Here is a 21353-nt window from a genome sequence, read left to right on the forward strand (position 1 = left end):
TGTCAGAATTTTAGGGCTTAACATTTTATTCATCCCTGAATTTTTGTTAATCTATGCTTTATAGGTAGAACCTTAGCAAGTTAGTACATTGCTCATTTGAAATTATAAAAAAATAGTTTAAAACTCATGACTTAGTAGAATGGTTTCTTTTTCTATTATGTTTTATCTTTGCAGCTAGGAAAAGCAGATACCCTTTCTCACAAGTTCAGAAGGAAATCAAAAGTCAAGGAAACCAAAAGCGGGCAAACAACCACTGCTCAAAATATGACCTGTTCTTCCTTTAGTTCTTCATCAAATGTGACTTATGAAGAAGACTATTATTTGGATCATTTGCAGGATAGAGGAGACAAAGAAGTAAAGAAATTTTCTCTTAATTCAGAACTTTTAGATTCTGAGTCACTCACAGAACTGCCCTTGGTTGAGAAAATCTCAAATTGCAGGCTGTCTACACCCTCTTTGTTTGCTGATAACAACATGGAAGTTTTTCACCCTCCTCAGTCCACTGCAGCCTCAGTTGCCAATGAAATCTCTTTAGCTGTTTCTTTGTTGGAAGAAACTACTGAACACATGCATTCAGATCTTATGGAGGTCTGTAATAATGAAACCATATCAGTGTCTTCTTACAAAATTTGGAAAGATGAGTGTTTGTTGATGGTCTGGTCAGTTTTTAATAAGAGTGCTTCAGAACTGAAAAGTGCTAACTTAGAAATTGCTCCTGCAGAAAATTTCAAGGTAAGACAATGAATTACTTAATGTTTCTTAGTGTAAGAAACATTAGTGTTTCTGCTGTTGACTCATCTGATGGCTTGTAAATTTCTCCCACATCCTTCTTTCCTCTTTAGCAAAAACAGTTAAAGGTGTGACAGATTGTTTTATTATTTTAAGTAGGAAAAATTTATTCAAAAGAGACAAGGAAACATAATAAAGATGTATTGGGGAAGACTGAGAAAACTGACCCAATTTATTCTATGAGCTAGAATATATTGAATGGGATACTACCTGGGCCTGACCTGGGCAGAAGTTCCTGACTGTAGATGTGCATTAGAATCACCTGTGGAACTTAAAAACACAAAACAAAACCCAATTCAGTTGTCTGAGCTTTACCACCAGAGCTTGAGTAAGGGTGGAGAATGAGAGGGAAAGATTTTTTTTTTTTGCACTCTTCTAGCTTTAAAAATTTGGTGCTAGGGACTTCCCTGGTGGTCAAGTGGTAAAGAATCCACCTTCCAATGTAGGGACACAGGTTCGATCCCTGGTCAGGGAACTAAGATCCCACATGCCCCAGGGCAACTAAACCTGCGCACCACAACTACTGAGCTCATGTGCCTCAACAAGAGCCCGCATGCAGCGAACTATAGAGTCCGCACGCCCTGGAGCCTGTGCACCACAGCTAGAGAGAAGCCCACGCACCACAGCGAAGAGCCTGCGTGCCGCAGTGAAAGATCCCGCATGCCTTAACGATCCCACATACCTCAATGAAGATCCTGCATGCCACAGCTAAGACCTGATGCGGCCAAAAAAAATAAATTAATTAAAAGAAAAAAACTGGTACTAGCTAGTATTGAGAGACACATGACTAGAGTTTAATCTGTTTTTTGTTGTTGTTAAACCATACAGACATTTTCATTGTAATACCATTTGTTACATAATTCTGACCTATGTATTATTATTTCTTAATTGTCTGTGCTAGTGAATTTTTCTCAAGTGAAGTTGTCAGTTATCTTCATGGTGTGGCTTGTTATTAACATCTCACAATTGTATGCTTTTGTACCACTTCAATTAAATAGAAAATAGTTATTCATATGATAGCCTGTATTGATCCCTTCTTCAATACTTACATTACTTTTATTTACAGATCACTGAGCAACCTGGATGCTGCTTGCCTGTAATAGAAGCAGAAAGCACCAGAAACTTTCAATACAGTGTGCAGATGGAAAAACCTTTTACAGAAGGGAATCTTTCTGGTTTTATAAATTATCAAGTGATGGATACTCATTCTGTTCAGCTCGAATTTTCAGTAAACTTATCACTATTAGATTTCATTAGGTAAATATTTTTTAGAATATTAATTCAAGTTATTCCTTCAGCAAATATTTATTAGGCCTCTTCTCTGGACAGAGCACTGTACTAGGTGCTAGGGAGTGTAACAACTCAAAACTACACATACCCCTGCGTTTAGGGAGTGTTCAGTCTAGGGAGGAGACATCGAACAATCACATAAATGCATGTATAATTGTGAATTGTGCTATGAACAGGAAGTAAATGATATGATGGGCCATTATAGTGTGGGACCTGATATAGGTTCGAGTTGGCTGGTGATCTTGGAGAACTTCCGAGAGAAAGTAATATTAAAGTAATGTTTAAACTGAAATAATTTCAAAGATTCTGCCTGACTTTTTAAAAAGCTTTTAAAGTTTTTTTCATTTGTGTTTCATTTATTTGATTAATTCTTTCGTAAAGTCTGTTCATTAAAGTTTTAGAGATCTGCAAGAAAATGCTTCAACAAAGTTACTAAACTTTTATTAGACATACAGTATTTAGTATTTTACTAGCATTGTGCAGTTACCCAAATAATTGAAAACAACCTTTTAACCCTTCTGCTCTTATTTAGTATTATGAATATATTATACTGTATTCAAACATTTTTAAAAATGAAGCCTGCCTGAACCAAGAATGCAGAATACCAATGAATATCTGTAAAAAATTTTTTTAACCTTTACACATCTACCTGTGTTAGACTACTATAATTTTTGCCCATTCTTTAAAGTCTTTTAGTAAGAACATGTTTATAAATCTGTCAGAGTATTTATTTATACCTGTGGTGCTGAAAAGATAGAATCTAGCCTTCAAAAAACTTATATTCTGTGACTATGAAGGTATGTCCCATGGTGAGCATTAGTAACCTGAAGAAGCACAACATATATGACACAGACGGTTCTTCTGTGCTTATTAATAAAATCCTCTGTATCTTAAAAAAATATTTTTCCTAATTATAAATTTAATACATAGTTATAAAGATTTAAATGCTATAGAAAAATATAAGTAGAATATAAAAATTTCCTGTAATTCCTCTCAGAGATACCCCATTGTTAACTATTTGATCTTCAATCACCTGAACCATTTAAAAAATACATTTATTAAAATCCTTTCTCTTGGTCCAGTTTGCTTAAGGTGCTAACTCTTTGTATTCTTACTCTTGTACCTGACTTTGATAGAGTATCTCATCCCCAAATCTAAAGTATGCATGAAAGAAAAGTTTTATATTTGAATGATTCATGAAATTACTTGGTGAAATTTTACTGTAATGACTAATACTCAGAAATAGAGAGAACTGGGTGATTTATTGAAAAGACATTTGTTCTTTAATAACATTTGCTTTCAGCATTTTCTTCAGGTTGGAGGATAATGGTAAGTATTCTAATCATATTTGGTTTAAAAAACATAGATTTTGTGGGATTTAGATTTACAGTGATTTTTTTTATTCCCATGAGTCATTTGAAATGTATTTGTCTGTTTAGAATCGTTTCATTCTTAATGGACATAAATCTAATTTTAAAAATTATTTTCAGGCCATTAAAAATCTCGACTGAAGACTTTGGTAAACTCTGGTTATCCTTCGCAAATGATGTGAAACAAAATGTGAAGATGTCAGAATCACAAGCTGCTCTGCCTTCTACCTTAAAGGCCCTGCAACAGGAACTAAGACTTCATGTTGTTGACATTATAGGTTTGTAGTGTTCTAAAAAGGCAATCTTGTGTTTATAGGGGCTTTCTTACAATCAGATAGCAAATCAGCTCTTAGAAGTGTCAGATTTCTTAGAGCTGTATTTCATGTTATGAGTATCTTTCAGATAAGTGTGTTGTTCAGACTTCATTAAAGAATTTTTTTGTGTGGTAAAATATACATAATGAAATTTACCATTTTAACCATTTTTAAATGTACAGATTAGTGGCATTAAATACATTCATGTTGTGCAGCCATTGCCACCATCATCTCCAGAACATTTTCCTCTTTCCTAACTAAAACTGTACCCATTAAACACTAACTCCCCATTGCCCCTCCCTCTCCAGCCCTTCGCAGCCACCATTCTATTTTCTGTCTCTATGAATTTGACTACTCTAGTTACCTCATCTAAGTAGAATCATACAATATTTGTCCTTTTGTGACTGGCTTATTTCACTTATAATGTCTTCAAGGTTCATCTATATTATGTGTCAAAATTTCCTTCCTTTTTAAGCCTGAATATTGTTCCATTTTACGAATATACCACATTTGTTTATCCATTAATCTTTTGACGGACACTGGGGTTGCTTCCACCTTTTGGCTATTGTGCATAACGCTGCTTTGAACATGGGTGTACAAATAAATCTGTGTTTGAGTCCCTGCTTTCAGTTCTTTTGGTTAGATACCCAGAAGTAGAATTGCTGAGTCATATGGTAATTCTGTATTTAATTTTTGGAGAAACTGTTGTGTTGTTTTCCACAGCAACTGCACCATTTACATTCAGCAATGCACAGGGGTTGCAGTTACTTCACATCCTCACCAACACTTATTTATTTATTTATTTATTTATTTTGATAATCACCATCTTAATGGGTATGAACTAGTATCTCACTTTAGTTTTGATTTGCATTTCCTTAATGATCAGTGATGTTGAATATCTTTTCATGTGCTTATTGGCCATTTGTATATCTTCTTTGTAGAAATGTCTGTTGAAGTCTTTTTGTATTAAAGAATTTCTCACTTTGTTTTGCTGTAGGCAATGAAGGGCTGTTGGCCTGTCAGCTGCTCCCATCCATCCCCTGCTTGCTGCATTTCCGAGTTCATGGTGACATGTTAGCCCTGTGGTTCAGATCCTCCTGCTCTACTCTTCCTGATTATTTACTATATCAGTGTCAAAAGGTGATGGAAGGATCCTAGCACAAGCTCTGCTTATATTTTACTCCCTCAAAATAAATTGTTTACATAGATAAACTTATTTACCAAAGTAAAAAGGACTCATGGTACTTCTAATGAAAATGGGGATTATTATAAGTGTGGTTTTATGTGTTTTCTTTATGATTCCTGATCAAGAAAGATCCCCAAGAAACTGTACCCCTAATCTTTTACTCAGGATTGTACAGTATGTTTGGGTCCTAAAACAGTGACCTAAGCTAATGTTATAAACTGCTAATGATTTATATATCACTTAGTGTAGAGGGACTGAAAATATTTATTTTGTTATAAATAATTTTATAGCAGATTTACTCTAGTGCTGCCTGATGTATAGTAAATCCAAGTCTCAGTTCTCTGCATTAGTGGAGGGGAGACATGGACTTAATAATCCCAAATCGAATTCAATGGAATGCAATGTATGCTATTTGGTAGGCAAGTCATTATTTTCAATAATGTTTTGCTTAGATCAGTATTGAACTAAGTTGACACAGCACACACTAATAGTTCAGGAGGTCCATGAGCATGTTGGATATTGGGGGGATCCAATCTGTGGTACGCGGGCCTCTTACCGTTGTGGCCTCTCCCGTTGCGGAGCACAGGCTCCGGACACACAGGCTCAGCGGCCATGGCTCACGGGCCCAGCCGCTCCGCGGCATGTGGGATCCTCTCAGACCGGGGCACGAACCCGTGTCCCCTGCATCAGCAGGCGGACTCTAAACCACTGCGCCACCAGGGAAGCCCGGTACAGTTTTTATTATAGGTAACTTGTTACACATAATTGCAGACAGTTAGGCTATAAAATTTGTTTTCCACTTGTGTTTATTTTTAAAATTCAAAATGAATCACTGTATTCTTGTTTTACAAACTCAGAGCCATTTACAAAATATTGTATAGAAACAAAACCTGTAAGAGCACACAGTACTAAAGCAAACAGGTATAAAAGGACTTTTCAGTTATGGCAAATATCTTAGTTTCCACTTGGTTTTTTTTTTTTTTTTTGGCAAATTAAAATTTGTGATTAGAGTATAAATGGCAAAACCATCTTTCCTGGGCTTTGAATCCACTAGTACTCAATGGATACAACCGGAAGAGTGACTGCCTAAGTATACCATACAGGTTCTTCAGTAAAATATATGATTTTTATGTTATAGTTGTGCCTATATATATGGCCTTTGTCAGAAAAGAGGTTAAGCCTAATATGAATGATAGACCAGAATCTTGAGATTATACATTAATGTTAAAAACTGAAATAGTATTTTATAAAACCTTATGGTGCTGTGGAAAATATTTATTATTTCACTTTTTCTGATACTTCACCATGGAAACTATTCAGGTAATATAGTTTTAAGGCATTGCAGTTAATACTCTGGTTAATTGGTACTGTTTATCACCTGGGTGTGGAATTGTGGTTTTAGGTTATCTCATTATTAATCATAGCTGATAAAGACGCTGAGGAGATTCCCCAAAGCTGATAGAGTTCATTAGTCATTTGTGTTTAGCATATCTCTCCCTAAAAACAAAAGCAGCATTAAAAAAATTAATTTATAAGTTACTCATAAAAAAAAATAACACGTTAATTTGATGCTTTTGAAAAACATACAGTGAAACCTTGCTGCAAGAGCAATGAGAAGTGGCTAAAATTTCCTGAGTAGGTTTCTTCTTTTGAATAGAAGATCAGATTCATCCTCAAGCTCCCAGCAGTGTCATGATGAAGGGAATGTGAATGATGGGGGAGTGGTGGACACTGATGGCTAGACTCATCAGCTTTCTCTTTATTCCTGCGTCTGTCAGAAGCACCCTCCCACCCTACCTGGTTCTGCTGATACTCTGACAAAGAGATAGGAAGTGCCCTCTCACTTTGCAAAGGAATGTAGAGTGTGGCAAAAGAGGTGCTTCTGGTTTTTGTGTCCCTGCTTCCATGTGTTTGCATGGTCACCAAGGCTGGGTGTGGAGCAGTGGATGTAAGGTGCCCAGCAAGCAGATGGACAGCTAGCTGGGAGAGATTACAGTGAGCTGCTCTGCTGCTTTGTTACAGGGTGTTCATGGGTGACAGTAGCAGTTGTCATGAGAGACATGCTTGGCCTACAGCTCTGTCTAATGGTGGGAAATGTGTAATGGTAGGTTAGGGCTGGGAGCATGATTTGGGGTCTGCCAAGGGGAACATGGTATCACTTTTGTTCTTTCTAAACCCACTACATAGAAAGTAGGGTAACAGTTTCTACTGAAATGTTTAGTAGAATGTTTACATTTTTATATTTTTATGGTTTTTAAAAACAAACAGTAATAGGAAAGAGTAGATTTTAAAGAACTTTAGAGCAGTATATATTCTACCTAAACTAATTAATGTTTTAAGTTCTAGATCAGGCATCACCAACCTTTTTTGCATTGTAGGAGATGTGATTATGAAGTAGGAAGAACAATTTTTGTGGGCAGATCGTCTCTTTACCTTCTAGTCATAATTTAGTCAAGTAAAGGGGCCACATCTGGAGTGAGAGCTATTGTGGGGGAGACTCAGCTGTGTGAGTTCTGTGCTGGGCATCTTTGCTGAGAATGCAGGTGGCAACAAGTGTGAATCTGGCGAGAATGAAGGGAAGACAGGAAAACCTTAAGAGCAGGTGGAGCAAGAAGGATCAGGCTCCCACCAGAATAGTCCCTGTGGAGTCAGGCAGATTAGTCTCAGGGGAATGTGGGCCCCCGAGTAAGGGTCCTTCTGAAAAAACTGCAGATGGAGGCTGAGCGGTTACCAAGTGCTAATGTGCCAAGCATGCCAAGCACCACAGACGCTCTGCAGAGGAGCATTATTGAAGACAATATTCTGTCATCTACCAAAACAATTGTGGTGAAAATGCAGTATTTTATTTGTTCCTTTATTTTAGTTCATGTCATGAATATTTTAAAATATCGAGTTTTTTTTTTTTTAATGGATAAATGTGGTCTTTGTCTCATGATTTTGAGTCACTAAAAGTGCACTGAACCGATTCACATGTCTTTTAAGGTGTTCGTTTTCAAAATTTAGGAGGGAAAAATGCAAGTGAATAACAACTTACCAGGCATTAATTACCTTATTTTGGAGTTGAATTCTGTAATATGAAAAAAATCATTTAAACGTAATAAATATTAAGTGATCTATATTGTTCTTTGGTCTATATATATGCCTTTATCATCTAAATAGCTGAATAAAAGTAATACTATTCAGTAATTAGATAGGCATTAGCTAAAAAGAGCAGAAGCAATTGGAATGGGATGAAAAGAGTAATATACTCATTACAGCCCCAAAGAATGTCATCTAATTGGTTAAAAATAAAGATAACTGCTCTTTCTATATGATGTTCAGAGAAAACTTTATGGGCTTCCGACAGGTTAGAGCATGGATCGATCCTCAGGTGCCTGTCCCTATCCCCTGCTTTCATCCTGGCCTGACCAGAGCATTCAAAGCAGAGTGCTTTGTTTCTGTATTCCTCTCCTCAAGATGCAAGAAACACGGTAAGTCAGGTGGTGACTTAGTGTCCAAAGACTCTGAGTCTCCTGGCCATCTCTGTATTGTGTATCCTAAAACACAAAGCTAGATCAGAAATGGTATTTGAATCTCACTGATGCCTCTTGTTGGCTATACTGTGTAGCAGAAAAAATGTTCTGAGACTTGAAACCCCATCTTTGGGCCACAGAAGGTAAAGGAGGTTTAAATGCCTCACACCCACTGCAGTAACTAAAAAGAAGGGTGGCCTGCAGCCAAATGGACTGGAGTTAATGATTATATGGAAGTTACTCGTTATGTGTGTGCATAATGAGAGACATGAGCTTTTTATGGTTAGGAACCAGGTGTGTATTTTTATGTCCCTTTTGCCTGGTACCTGACAGTCACTCAGTTTATTGAATGAATGACTAAAGAGACCTGTTCCCTCAAAATAAGTAATCTGAGACCACGTAACATCCAGGGATTGATTTTAGTGATCCTGTGGCTCTCCCAGAAATAAAGAAAAGTGATCTGATCTGGTTTAAAGATATGTCAGCAGAAAAGCGTTCTAGTGAAAATAGCTCGTGCCAGTTTGAACCAGGTAGGAGAGAGAAAATATGACCACTTGATGAGAACCTTACCAGCTTAAGGCTAAGTCCCATGATAATTTGCCATGTCATTTAAGAGATCTCTGCAAATGCAATGTGATTACAGCTAGAAGTTATGACTTGGAGAATGGGGACTTTGATGTCCACGAAGTTTTACTGGTCTAGAAGAACTTGTTCTAGGACAGGAAGCAGTAGACATTTGGTCAGTGAAGTTAAAGATAGGGAACTAGTGAATATGATAAGGCAGATTTACCAGCTATATTAGTATCACTTATTTCTTTATCAAAGTAAGAACTGATAATGGGAGAGACAACTATATTGACATTAATAATGTCAATAGTGTCAGGAAAGTTGGGAAAGAACTGGCCCTCTGGGATGAAGCACAGGAAAAGGAGTTATTTAAAAGGAAATGTGTCTCATTTGCATCACATGGGAAACTTTATGGATCCAGGATAGGAGGATACCCACAAAAATGAGTCCCAGAAAACTGTGAAAACTTAAAGATTGTGGCTTGGATGCAGAGCAGATGGGCCTACGAGTGGGAAGGGTCAAACATGTTTACCTATAATGCTGAAAAAATAATGGGTCCTTGTAAGTGGTTGCAGCTAGTTTATGGGCTTTTTTCCAAGAGAGGGAATCAATTTCCTTTACTTATTTTAAACTGTTTTCCTAAGTGGATGCATACTTTTCCTTTCTTAAAACATTAAGTTGCCAATGTGACTAAATGTCTGACTTCAGGAAGTTTTTTCCCTGATGAGGTCTGACAGGACTTATGCCAAATGGTTAGAGACTAGAGTCTAGAGATTATTTGTGCTTCAGTGAGAGAAAAGTAATTAGAAATTTGTTTGCACATCTTCTCCACCCTTTATATTATGTGACAAATAGGAACAGAGGCAAGGCTTATATATTCTTAGGGAGAGGCATTTGGTCTGACTTGCTACCACATAATTTAATAAAGGTAAGGGCAATATCAGTGACTAGAACAAAATGGTCCTCATTGATGATGGATATCAAGATGTAAGAATTTAGTTTTTTCATCTTAGTTGATGGTTGATGGGGTTAAATAGAAGACTTTTTGTGATCTATGGGAAAGGTGAAATGATTTGAACCCAAATATTGGACGAGTCTTCACCTACAGGAGTGATAGGAGTGTCTTTTGTTACTCATAAGGAGCCTTTTTGAGCACACCTGAGTTAATGCTATTGAGGTGACTTTGGAGTGGAGCCCACACACAGCCTCAGAAAGGGGCTGGTCATCAGAGAGACCAAGTGATTAGACAGTTAAAACTTTCAGCCCTACCCACTGACCTCAAGGAAGGGGAAGGTTTGGGGGCTGGAGATTAAGCTCTAAAAAAACTATTGAACAAAGGGATTTGATGAGCTTCTGTGTTGGTGAATGCATCACATCCTGGGAGGGGACACACCCCAGTTCTAATGAGGACAGAAATTCCTGTGCTTGGGACGCTTCTGTTTCTCAGTCTATGTACCTCTTCATCTGGCTGTTCATCTGTATCCTTTATATTAATATCCTTTATAATAAACTGATAAACGTAAGTAAGTGTTTCTCTGAATTCTCTGAGCCACTCTAGCAAATTAATTGAACCAGAGAAGTGGGTTGTGGGACCTTTCAGTTTATAGTCATTGGTTCATTAGCATAGGTGACAACCTGGACTTGTGATTGGTGTCTGAAGTGGGGCAGTCCTGTGAAACAGCCTTTAATTTCTAAGATCTGGTGCCATCTCCAGGTAGATAGTGTCAGAATTGAGTTAATTTGTAGGACAGCCAGTGTGTGTCCACTTAGAATTGGAATTGCTTGGTGGTGTGGGGAAAAAAATGCATCAATTGACCAAAAAAAAAAAAAGTACATATTTAGGTTGTGCAGTGTGATTTTTTTCAAGTTGTCCAACATGATGATTTAATATATATTGTGAAATGATGACCACAATCAAGTTAATTAACACATCCATCGCTTCACATAGTTACTTTTGTGTGTGTGTGGTGAGAATGCTTAAGGTCTTAGCAAATTTCAAATATACAACATGAATACTACTAAGTATAATCACCATGCTATCCACTAGACTGGGGACCTTTTTAAAATCCCATACCCTAGACCATAATCGGATTCTCTGAGGGGTCAGACATAGGCTCCAGTTATTTTTTAACTCCAAAGGTAATTATAACATGCAGCGAAGTTTGAGAAGCCCAGTTTTACATGCTATCTCACCCCATGCTTCCTCAGTGGGATTTTTATTTTGGTTGTGTTTTCCCCACACTCCTTCCTGCAATGGGGATTGATTAAAAGTAATTAGCTATTGAGTGGGAGGTAAGTAATGGCATTATTTGGAAAGATTGGGTAGGTACAGAGGAGGAATCTTGTGTGAATATATAAAAAGCTGTAAGTCCTATGGCAGTATCAGCTTAGTGTTTGAATTTAGCAGGCTTAGGTTTGCTCTTAAAATGATAGCGTGGTAGGATTTGAGAGAAGAGGGTCTCTCGAGTCCGAGTGGGAAAGTACGGTAGAAGTCATTAGGTAACTTGCAAATTGAAGTTGGATCGTCAAATTTTAATTCTTGGCTTCACTAATTACTAATTTGTGCCTTTGGGAAAATTACTTAAACACTCTGTGCCCCAGTTCTCATCTGTATAATGGGGATAATAATAATACCTACCTTATAGGGTTACTGTGAAATGAGGTAATGCACATAGTGGTTCATGTGATCATAATCTTACCAGTTTCTTATATCAGCTTATTAACATCATTATGGAAAAAAAGAAAAAAGAGGGGACAGTAAAGATGAAGGAAAGAGAGGGTCCAGATAAAAGTGAGGAAATTTAGCAGTCAGAAAACATCAGAAAGCAAGTTGCCGTATTTTTTAACATTATAGAAAAAACAGAAAAGAGAAAGCTTTGTGAAGTTAGAAAAGCTATTTTCAAGTATGTCTCTAAATATTTAGGAAAATAATTTTTTAAAAATATAAGCAACAGAAAAATACTATGGTCAACTCCCATATAAATTTATTATGAGAGAGAGAGGGAGAGAGATATTAAGACGTGGGATAATATCTCTACAGAAAATAAAAGCACACTAGTATAACATGCTCACAAAATAGATCAAAACTGTTAACCTACTGTTTCAGAACAAGCTAGATGAAATTTTAAAAATGATTTAAGATGTGAAAGGACAGCATATATTAGTACTGTATAAACTCAGAAATGTGACAGAAATTAGGGAAGAAATAAAAATTAAAAATCTCAGAACTGTAAACTAAACTAGAAGAAACACAAACGTGAATAAACACAAAAAATAATGCCATAAAGGAAATAGAGGATGAAAGTGAGGATTTAAAAAAAATTATTTTATTTATTTATTTTTGGCTGCATTGGGTCTTCATTGCTGTGCGTGGGCTTTCTCTAGTTGCAGTGAGCAGGGGCTACTACTCTTCTTTGCGGTGCATGGGCTTCTCATTGTGGTGGCCTCTCTTGTTGTAGAGCACGGGCCCTAGGTATGCAGGCTTCAGTGGGCATGTGGGCTCAGTAGTTGTGGCTCACAGGCTGTAGAGCACAGGCTCAGCAGTTGTGGTGCCTGGGCTTAGTTGCTCCGCAGCATGTGAGATCTTGTGAGATCTTCCCAGATCAGGGCTTGAACCTGTGTCCCCTGCATTGGCAGGTGGATTCTCAACCACTGCACCACCAGGGAAGCCTGAGGATATTTTTAAACAAAATGAAATAGAGGTAAATATTCAAGAGAAAGTATCAAATATTGAAGATAGGCAAAGAAAGTCCAACATATGGATTATAGGAGCTCCTGAAGAAGAAATCCAAAGCACAGGACCAAAACAAATCCTAAACAGGGTAACTCAAGGGGACATTCCTGAAAGTACAATTTAAAAAAAAAAAATTGGGGCTTCCCTGGTGGCTCAGTGGTTGAGAGTCCACCTGCTGATGCAGGGGACATGGGTTTGTGCCCCGGTCCGGGAAGATCCCACATGCCATGGAGTGGCTGGGCCCACGAGCCATGGCCACTGAGCCTGCGCGTCCAGAGCCTGTGCTCCACAACGGGAAAGGCCACAACAGTGAGAGGCCCGCGTAGTGCAAAAAAAAAAAAAAAAATTTGTAGCTAGAGGGAGTACTCTGTATACCTGAGACTATCAACTGATAAACACCAAGACAAGACATTCTAGTAAGATTACTAAACTCTTTTAAAAATAGAAAAATTCCATAGTCATCTAAGAAAAAATAGCAAGAAACTTATAAAGAAGTCAGATTATTATCAGACTGACACATGCTTATACCAGAAGAAAATAGGATAATATATTTTAGATACTCAAAGGAAGATGTGAACCAACGATTTTATACTCAGTAAAACTGATCTCCAAGTTTAAAGAGAACAAACTGCTATCAACATATAAGTAGTCAGGGAGTATTGTTCCTATGAACCTTTCTGGAGGATGAGATTCATAAGGACTGGTTGTGAGCATTGAATGTATGGTTATTTGTAGAACTAGCAATAAATGAGAATTAAAAGGGAGAAGGTATAATATATAATGGCTATATGCACTAACAATACAGATACAGTACAACTGAAAGAAAGGAGGGAAATACAAAAAGCATATGCAAAATCAAAAAATTTTTTTTGTAATTGTAACAGTTGTGGTAGTATTATATGAGACTCTGTGTAATGTGGGATAAAACAAATGAGTAATTATGGGGTATTTCAATTTTATCATAGTCTATATCCTTGAGACTAGTATTCTCAGAGTGGAGGAAAGTAAATACAGATATAATGTAGAAGATGGTGTATAAATTCTGTAGTTCTCGTTTTGTGTTGAGGACACACACACACACACCCCTACTGCCCAGATTATGGTCCTGAAGTATAACACTATTTCCCACTAAAAGAAACTAAGGCTTCCCAAAGAAATGATTGATTCCAGGTCTGGGACAGAAAGTATGTGAGATGAGCCTGAAATATCTTTTATACCAGGTAACAAAGAATCTATCAAAGACCAGTAAAGTCATAACAAAGAGAGGCTTCCACTGGCCAAAAATGAGATAATTTGAGCTTCAATGTAGGTATGCATTGAAATCCAAATATGCTTAAATCCTTGAGTTCATAATGCTTACTGTTGGAGGATTGTAGGGAATAAATTCATTGTGTTGAAAACTAGCAAATGAAGAGATTAAACCATTGGATAACCAAATGGTAGATAAAGAGAAGCATCTCTTAATAAACTATTCCTGCTAATAAATGAAAAACAAATGATAGAATATGTATACTTTGTAATCTTCAGTGAATTAATGGTTCTAGGTATTGAACACTAAAGACTGTTAATACCACAGAGAAAGGCAACTAGATGTTTTGTGTCTCCCAATGAAAGAATACAAATCACCTATAATCTTAACCAAAGTGGTAGAATAATATGAGTTTGTTAAGTCTCTGGATAAAGTTGCCAGCTTGCAACTCACAATACAGAGGAGACAGGAATAAGTTAAACTGCGTCACAAGTTTGCAGTCAGCAAAATTCAGACTGTGGAAAACCCTAGAGACCTTCAACAGATAAGGAAAAGAAAGAGATGGAATGGAATCTTTGGATTAAAAGAGACATACCAAGTTTCTTAAAAATGGGCAAGACTAAACTATAGTGTCTAAGGATGCATAGTTGGTTATTAAAGCTAAAAGAAATGCAAGGAAGTGATTGTAATAAATGTTGGGTGATGTTACTTTGGGGCAGGGAGGAGATTGTGGTTGGAATTGGGCCCACTGAGTGGCTTTTTGGGTGGTTGGCAAAGTATTATTTCTTGACCTGGGTGGTATTACAACAGTTTCCCCTTTACTAATCATTTATTAAGTTAAAAGCAAAAATAAACAAATGGGACCTAATCAGACTTACAAGCTTTTGCATAGCAAAGGAAACCATAAAAAAAAATGAAAACCTACGAACTGAGAGAAAATATTTTCAAATGATGCAACCAACAAGGGCTTAATTTCCAAGATACAAGACCAGCTCATACAATTCAGTAGCAACAAAAAAACAAACAACCCAATTGAAAAAATGGGCAGAAGATCTAAATAGGCATTTCTCCAAAGAAGACATACAAATGGCTAATAGACACATGAAAAGATGTTCATATCACTAATTATTAGAGAAATGCAAATCAAAACTACAATGAGGTATCACCTCACACCAGTCAGAATGGCTGTCATTCAAAAGTCTACTAATAACAAATGCTGGAGCGGGTGTGGAGAAAAGGGAACCCTCTTACACTGTTGGTGGGAATGTAAATTGGTGCAGCCACTATGGAAAACAGTACTGGAGGTTCCTCAAAAAACTAAAAATAGAGTTGCCATATGATCTAGCAATCCCACTCCTGGGCATATACCCAGACAAAACTATAATTTGAAAAGATACATGCACCCCTGTGTTCATAGCAGCACTGTTCACGATAGTCAAGACATGGAAGCAACCTAAATGTCCACCTACAGATGAATGGATAAAGAAGATGTGGTATATATGTACAATGGAATACTACTTAGCTATGAAAAACAATGAAATAATGCCATTTGCAGCAACATGGATAGACCTAGAGATTATCATACTAAATGAAGTAAGTCAGAAAGAGAAAGACAAATACCATATGATATCACTTATATGTGGAATCTAAACTATGACACAAATGAACTTATCTATGAAACAGAAACAGACACAGAGAACAGACTTGTGGTTGCCAAGGGGGAGGGGGCTTTGGGAAGGGAAGGATTGGCAGTTTGGGATTAGCAGATGCAAACTGTTACATGTAGGATAGATAAACAACAAGGTCCTATTGTATAGCACAGGGAACTATATTCAATATCCTGTGATAAACCATAATGGAAAAGAATATGATAAATATATATATATATATATATATAAAACTGATTCAGTTTGCTGTACAGGAGAAATTAACACAACATTGTAAATCAACTATACTTCAATAAAATTTGAAAAAATAATTTATTAAGTTATCCATTTGTATAGTGTGGTTTTCTGTATCTATGTTTTATTTTACTGTTTAAAAAGGGGTTTCCAAAAAAAGATTGTAGGTCATTAAGATGCCCCTAGTAATGAAGTTTGAGCCACTTTCTATAATGATCAGTTTTTTCATATCATATTTTTGCTTATTATTAATCTATGCTCTGTCTTTCTTGGAGAATATGGGAGCAGCAAGGCTACCACTACCAGTGGAGAAGGAAACACACCAGTTGCTCAGCTTTAATTTCTCCTTTTCCAGAGACTTTTCAAATTGAACCGTCCATGATGTGACGGTTCTTTGTTCAGCATATTTCATTCCCCTTCTCCTTTCTCCTTCCATTCTTGTTGGTATGGCCAATGGAATGTTAGTGAATGTAATACAAGCAGAGGTCTTAAGTGCGTATGTGGTTTGGCTGGGCTCTTGTATGATGGTGATTTGCTATGAAGAGAGTTTGTGCCCGTAGCTGATGCTCCTTCAGTGGCATGCCCTACTCTTTGCTCATTAGGTGGCTGGATAAAGAGAATCTGGTGAAAGTCTCCAGAAAGGAGACAACGGAGCCACTGGCTAAAAGAAGCTTGAGTCCCTGAATGAGGCAGAGTTCTTTTCCCAATCAACCTCCTTGGACTGTAACCCGAATTTACAATAAGTCTTGGGTTGTGTTAAGCCACTGTGACTTTTGGGTTTGTTGCAACACCTAGTATTACCCTGACTAATGCAACTGCATAGACTTATGCTGTCCAATATGTTAGCCACTAGCCACATGTGGTAACTGTGCCCTTGAAATGTGACTAGTCAGGACTGAGATGTATTTTCAGTATAAAATAAGCATTGGATTTTAAAGACTTAGTACAAAAATGTAAAATATTAAAATTTTATATTAACAATATTGAAATTATAATATTCAAATATATTAGACTGAATAAAATATATTACTAAAATTTTACCTATTTTTATTTTTAATGTGGCTACTAGAAAATTTAAATTTAAATATGTGACTACATTATATTTCTATGGAAGAGTGTTATCTTGGAACTAACATTCAACCAAGATCTCAATTTATAGACCTAAAAAGATCAAATCTAGAAAAAACAATCAGTGATTATTCCTTCCTTGCTGCTAATCCTAACATTAAATCCATTCTCCTTAAACTTTAATGGCAATTCCAAGAGAATTATGTCTTCTTAAAAGGAAGAATTTCAGGGACTTGCCTGGCAGTCCAGTGGTTAAGACTCCATGGTTCCAATGCAGGGGGCGTGGGATCGATCCCTGGTCAGGGAACTAAGGTCCACATGCTGAGTGGTATGGCCAAAACATAAGTAGTAGTAGTAATAATAATAATAATAATAAAAGGAAGAATTTCCCTCAGCTTCTGGAAGAATTTGATATCTATTTGTTCTTGTCTTTGTCTCCTTCCTATGTCTAATTTACCTTTGTCTAAACTGCTATTAATGTGTTTTTCAATTCAGACATAATATTTTTCATCTCTAGAGGTTCCATTTGGGTCCTTTTTATACTTCATGTTCTCTCTTGATCATGCTCAGGTTTTCTCCTAGTTTCTTAAACATATGGAGTGTAATTTTATTTATTTTTTACTTTTTTAAAGATTTTTATTTTATTTTTGGCTGCGTTGGGTCTTAGTTGCAGCACACAGCTGAGGCATGTGGAATCTTTTGTAGTGGCATGCGGGCTTCTCTCTAGTTGTGGCATGTGGGTTTTCTCTTCTGTAGTTGTGGCATGCAGGCTCCAGGATGCGTGGGCTCTGTAGTTGTGGCGCGTGGGTTCCAGAGCACGTGGGCTCTGTAGTTGAGGCACATGAGCTCAGTAGTTGTGGTGCACGGGCTTAGTTGCCCCGCGGCATGTGGGATCTTAGTTCCCTGACCAGGGATCGAACCTGCATCCCCTGCATTGGAAGGTGGATTCTTTACCACTGGACCACCAGGGAAGTCCCTGGAGTGTATTTTTGATAGCTGTTGTAATGTCTTTTTTGAACAATTCCAGCATCTCTTGGCATTTCTGTGTCTGTTTCAGGGTCCAGAGTGCTAACCATTATACATGGGGACTGTGTCTGTTTCTATTGATTGTATTTTCTCCTGTTATTGGTCATATTTTTCTGCCTTTTTGCATGCCTGGTATTTTTTTTTTTACATGCCAGACATTGTGAATTTTAGCTTGTTGGGTGCTAGATTTTACTATATTCTTTTACATGGTGTTTGGGTTTGTTCTGGTGCTTGATTAAGGTACTTGGAATCGGATTGATCTTTTCAAGACCTGCCTTTAAGGTTTATTAGGCTTGGTCCAGAACAATCTTTAGTCTAGGGTTAGTTTATCCCCCCTAAGGCAACACCTTTCTGAGGATTCTTGCTCTGTGTCACGAGGGCACTTTGGCTGGTGAAACATCAACTATTTCTATCCCCAAATATAACCATCCTGGCCTCCCTGAACTCTTAGAACTTTCCTCCCTATCCTGTACCCTGGAAACTGCTTCCAGGTAGTAAGGTGGGACAATCACAGGGCTTGCCTTGCTTTTGTTCCCCTTCTTTCAGGGAAATTAGAATCTTTTGCTGGTTGTTTCTCAAAGTCTAAACAAATCACGATTTCATATAATTTCTCCAGCTTCCTAGTTATTTAAAGCAAGAGGGTAAATTCAGTTCTTGTTACTCTTGGCCGAAGGAGGTAGTGCCCTAACCAGGTTTTGAGTTCATGAAGGACACATTCCTACCCTGTTCTAGGGATTCCTGAGGCACTTGATCAAATTCTGTATAAAATTTGGAAAGGAGAGGCATGTGTCACTCTTTGTAGACACAGAACCCTCCTCTGTATGTTTTAGGTTGGGCCAGGTTATTAAAGATAATGAACCTATAATTAGGGAGTGCAGTTAGCATCAAAAGGGAGAGCCCCTTATTGTGGCAGCTAAGTGTTGATTAAGAAAACAGTGGAGTAGAAGAGGACTTCTTAAATCTTCCCATCAGAGTGAAGCCTCTGAAGACTTGCATCAACAGACATTGCCAGGCAGGCCAGAAAGGCACAAGCAGAGGCCTTTGCTGGAACAACTGCAGGCTAAAAACTCCAGTATTGGCAGTGGTATTTGGGAATGTTCTTTGTGGGAGAATACCGTGGACTTTGAACTACTGATTTGTCTGTGAATAGTAGGTATTTTGGGGAGTGAGGGAGCGGGGGAGAGGGTTGTTGTTTCTCAAAGTTTCCTTCCAAGGACATGAAACTTATAAATGTTGAAAGTGTTGTCAGCTCCTGGGCTGTCCAAAAGAGTATACATTCCTGACCTCTCCCTCAAGTTTCAAGGGCAGAAGTCAGAAAAGTAGGATATTCATGAGGAGTTGTCCCTGTAGTGTCATAGATCTTACCAGTATTGGCACTTCTGTTAGTTTTTTTTAAGTAAATTGTTTCTCAACTAAAATCTTGGTTTAAGAAGTATTATTACTTGTCTGAGTTTCTCTTGTCAAGTTGGCTACCACAGTCATTGCAGGTTTGTCCTTTGTGCATAGAAGATAAGGAATGGCATGTGCCATCACTTCCTCTTCTGAGGTCGGGTGGACATCGCAATCTATCACATCCCTCCTGCCCCTGGATTCAGGACTCAGCTTCAGAATCCTTTCTGCCATAGCACTTCGGGCATCCACTACTAGTTAGTCTGAGTTGCCACGCAGAATGAAACTTATTTGTCCTCTCTGTTTTAGAGTACAAAGCTGGTTTAAAATATCAGCCTCCGGGACTTCCCTGGTGGTCCAGTGCCTAAGACTCCACGCTTCCACTGCAGGGGGCATGGGTTCAGTCCCTGGTCAGGGAACTAAGATCCTGCATGCTGCGTGGCACAGCTAAAATAAAATAAAATAAAAATGTCAACTTCCCTTACATTAGGGGGTTCCCAACTTGTATTCTGCAAGCTTCCCTATATAATTTATCTACTATCTATAATGACTTTCTACCCCTAATTAAATCCAAAAGGATTCCAACGAAAAGTAATTTGTCATCAAAACAACCAGAAAACATTTATTGAGTGCCACTGGGTCAGAGGTTTGTTCCAAACACTATCATGGGCTTAATCTCCCTAAAGCCCTGAAGACAGATATTATTTTCCTATTTTATTGATGAGGAAACTGAGGCTCAGAGAGTTTAAGTGACTTGCCTAAGGTCACACAGATATCTAGCAGTAGAGTTAGGACTTATATTGGGATTTTATGATCGTCCTTGAATTCCATCTGCCTATTTTCTTATTTCCTTTTTTTCTTTCACACCTCTTGGCTTTGGTGAGGAGCAGCTGGCCCTTTAGGTGTTCTGCCAATAAGAAGGTGCCATAACTTCCGTGAGCAGATTGACAAGCCTGTCACTGGGAGGGTTTTTCTTTTTCTACTGGAGAGAGACACATTTTGCTTTTTCTTTTCTTGGTTACTTCCAGATTTGGAGCCATTCGGAATGATAAAAGTCCAGCTAGTCTAAAGAAAATTGAGAAATTACAGTAATTTCTTTTACTTTAGATTAATTTGGCAGGAAATTATATAATGCTGTGATTATTTTATTTAATTGAAACAGGTAATTGTGAAGCCAGAGGAAAACTATGTTTAACAAATTAATCATTGGTAATTGATTATTCACTGGTATTTTTTTTTTGGTTTTTTTTTTTTTTTTTTTTTTTTTTTTTGCGGTACGCGTGCCTCTCACTGTTGTGGCCTCTCCCGTTGCGGAGCACAGGCTCCGGACGCACAGGCTCAGCGGCCATGGCTCACGGGCCCAGCCGCTCCGCGGCATGTGGGATCCTCCCAGACCGGGGCACGAACCCACGTCCCCCGCATCGGCAGGCGGACTCTCAACCACTGCGCCACCAGGGAAGGCCTGGTTTTGTTTTTTATTAGAAGAATAATCACCACCAAAAATGAGCGATAAGCAGGTTAATCCAGCATACAGATACACACACAGGTACATATATAATTATTCAATGAAATAAAGAATTATTTCAGGCACATCAACTTGAGATCCTCTTAATATTAAGTTTCTTGGCCATTGTGCCCTGACTGCTCTCAACAGGGCATAGTATAGAATTATCAGACCACCCAGGGCCTCAGGACCAGAGGTCAGGGGATGCGTATCTCTCTCTGGGGCAGGGCAGTCTGTCTGAGGCTGGATGTGAGGCTTTACTGTGGGTCCGGGGAGGTGCTGTTGCCAGTCCAGAAGCCCAGAGAGGAGAGGGAGCAAGTGCCAGTTCTCACACCAGGCTTCTCATGCTTCTTCCCAGACCTCATACTAGAGAACAGAGGGGGGCACGACCTCTGGAGGATTGGGGCTGCAGGAATAGAGCAAGTGGGGGTAATCCTCCCTCCTTCTCTTCCTCC

At 38.0% G+C, this 21353-nt stretch overlaps 1 protein-coding gene across 4 annotated transcripts in view; it reads left to right on the forward strand.

The window, feature by feature from the left end:
• The window catches only part of AP4E1 (adaptor related protein complex 4 subunit epsilon 1), a 94338-nt gene that overhangs the window by 62766 nt on the left and 10219 nt on the right, over positions 1–21353 (forward strand). Inside the window, exons 18-22 of one of the 4 annotated variants that reach the window (XM_060149827.1) lie at positions 175–732; positions 1856–2046; positions 3570–3727; positions 4761–4903; positions 8296–8419. In XM_060149827.1, the coding sequence (XP_060005810.1) occupies positions 175–732; positions 1856–2046; positions 3570–3727; positions 4761–4903; positions 8296–8419 (1174 nt within the window). Of the gene's footprint in view, positions 1–174; positions 733–1855; positions 2047–3569; positions 3728–4760; positions 4996–8295; positions 8420–21353 lie in introns of those variants that run through there. The other 3 variants (XM_060149836.1, XM_060149846.1, XM_060149857.1) reach the window with 3 other exon arrangements.

This window comes from Lagenorhynchus albirostris, chromosome 1 (genome assembly GCF_949774975.1).
Source record: "Lagenorhynchus albirostris chromosome 1, mLagAlb1.1, whole genome shotgun sequence".
NCBI classification, from domain to species: Eukaryota; Metazoa; Chordata; class Mammalia; order Artiodactyla; family Delphinidae; genus Lagenorhynchus; species Lagenorhynchus albirostris.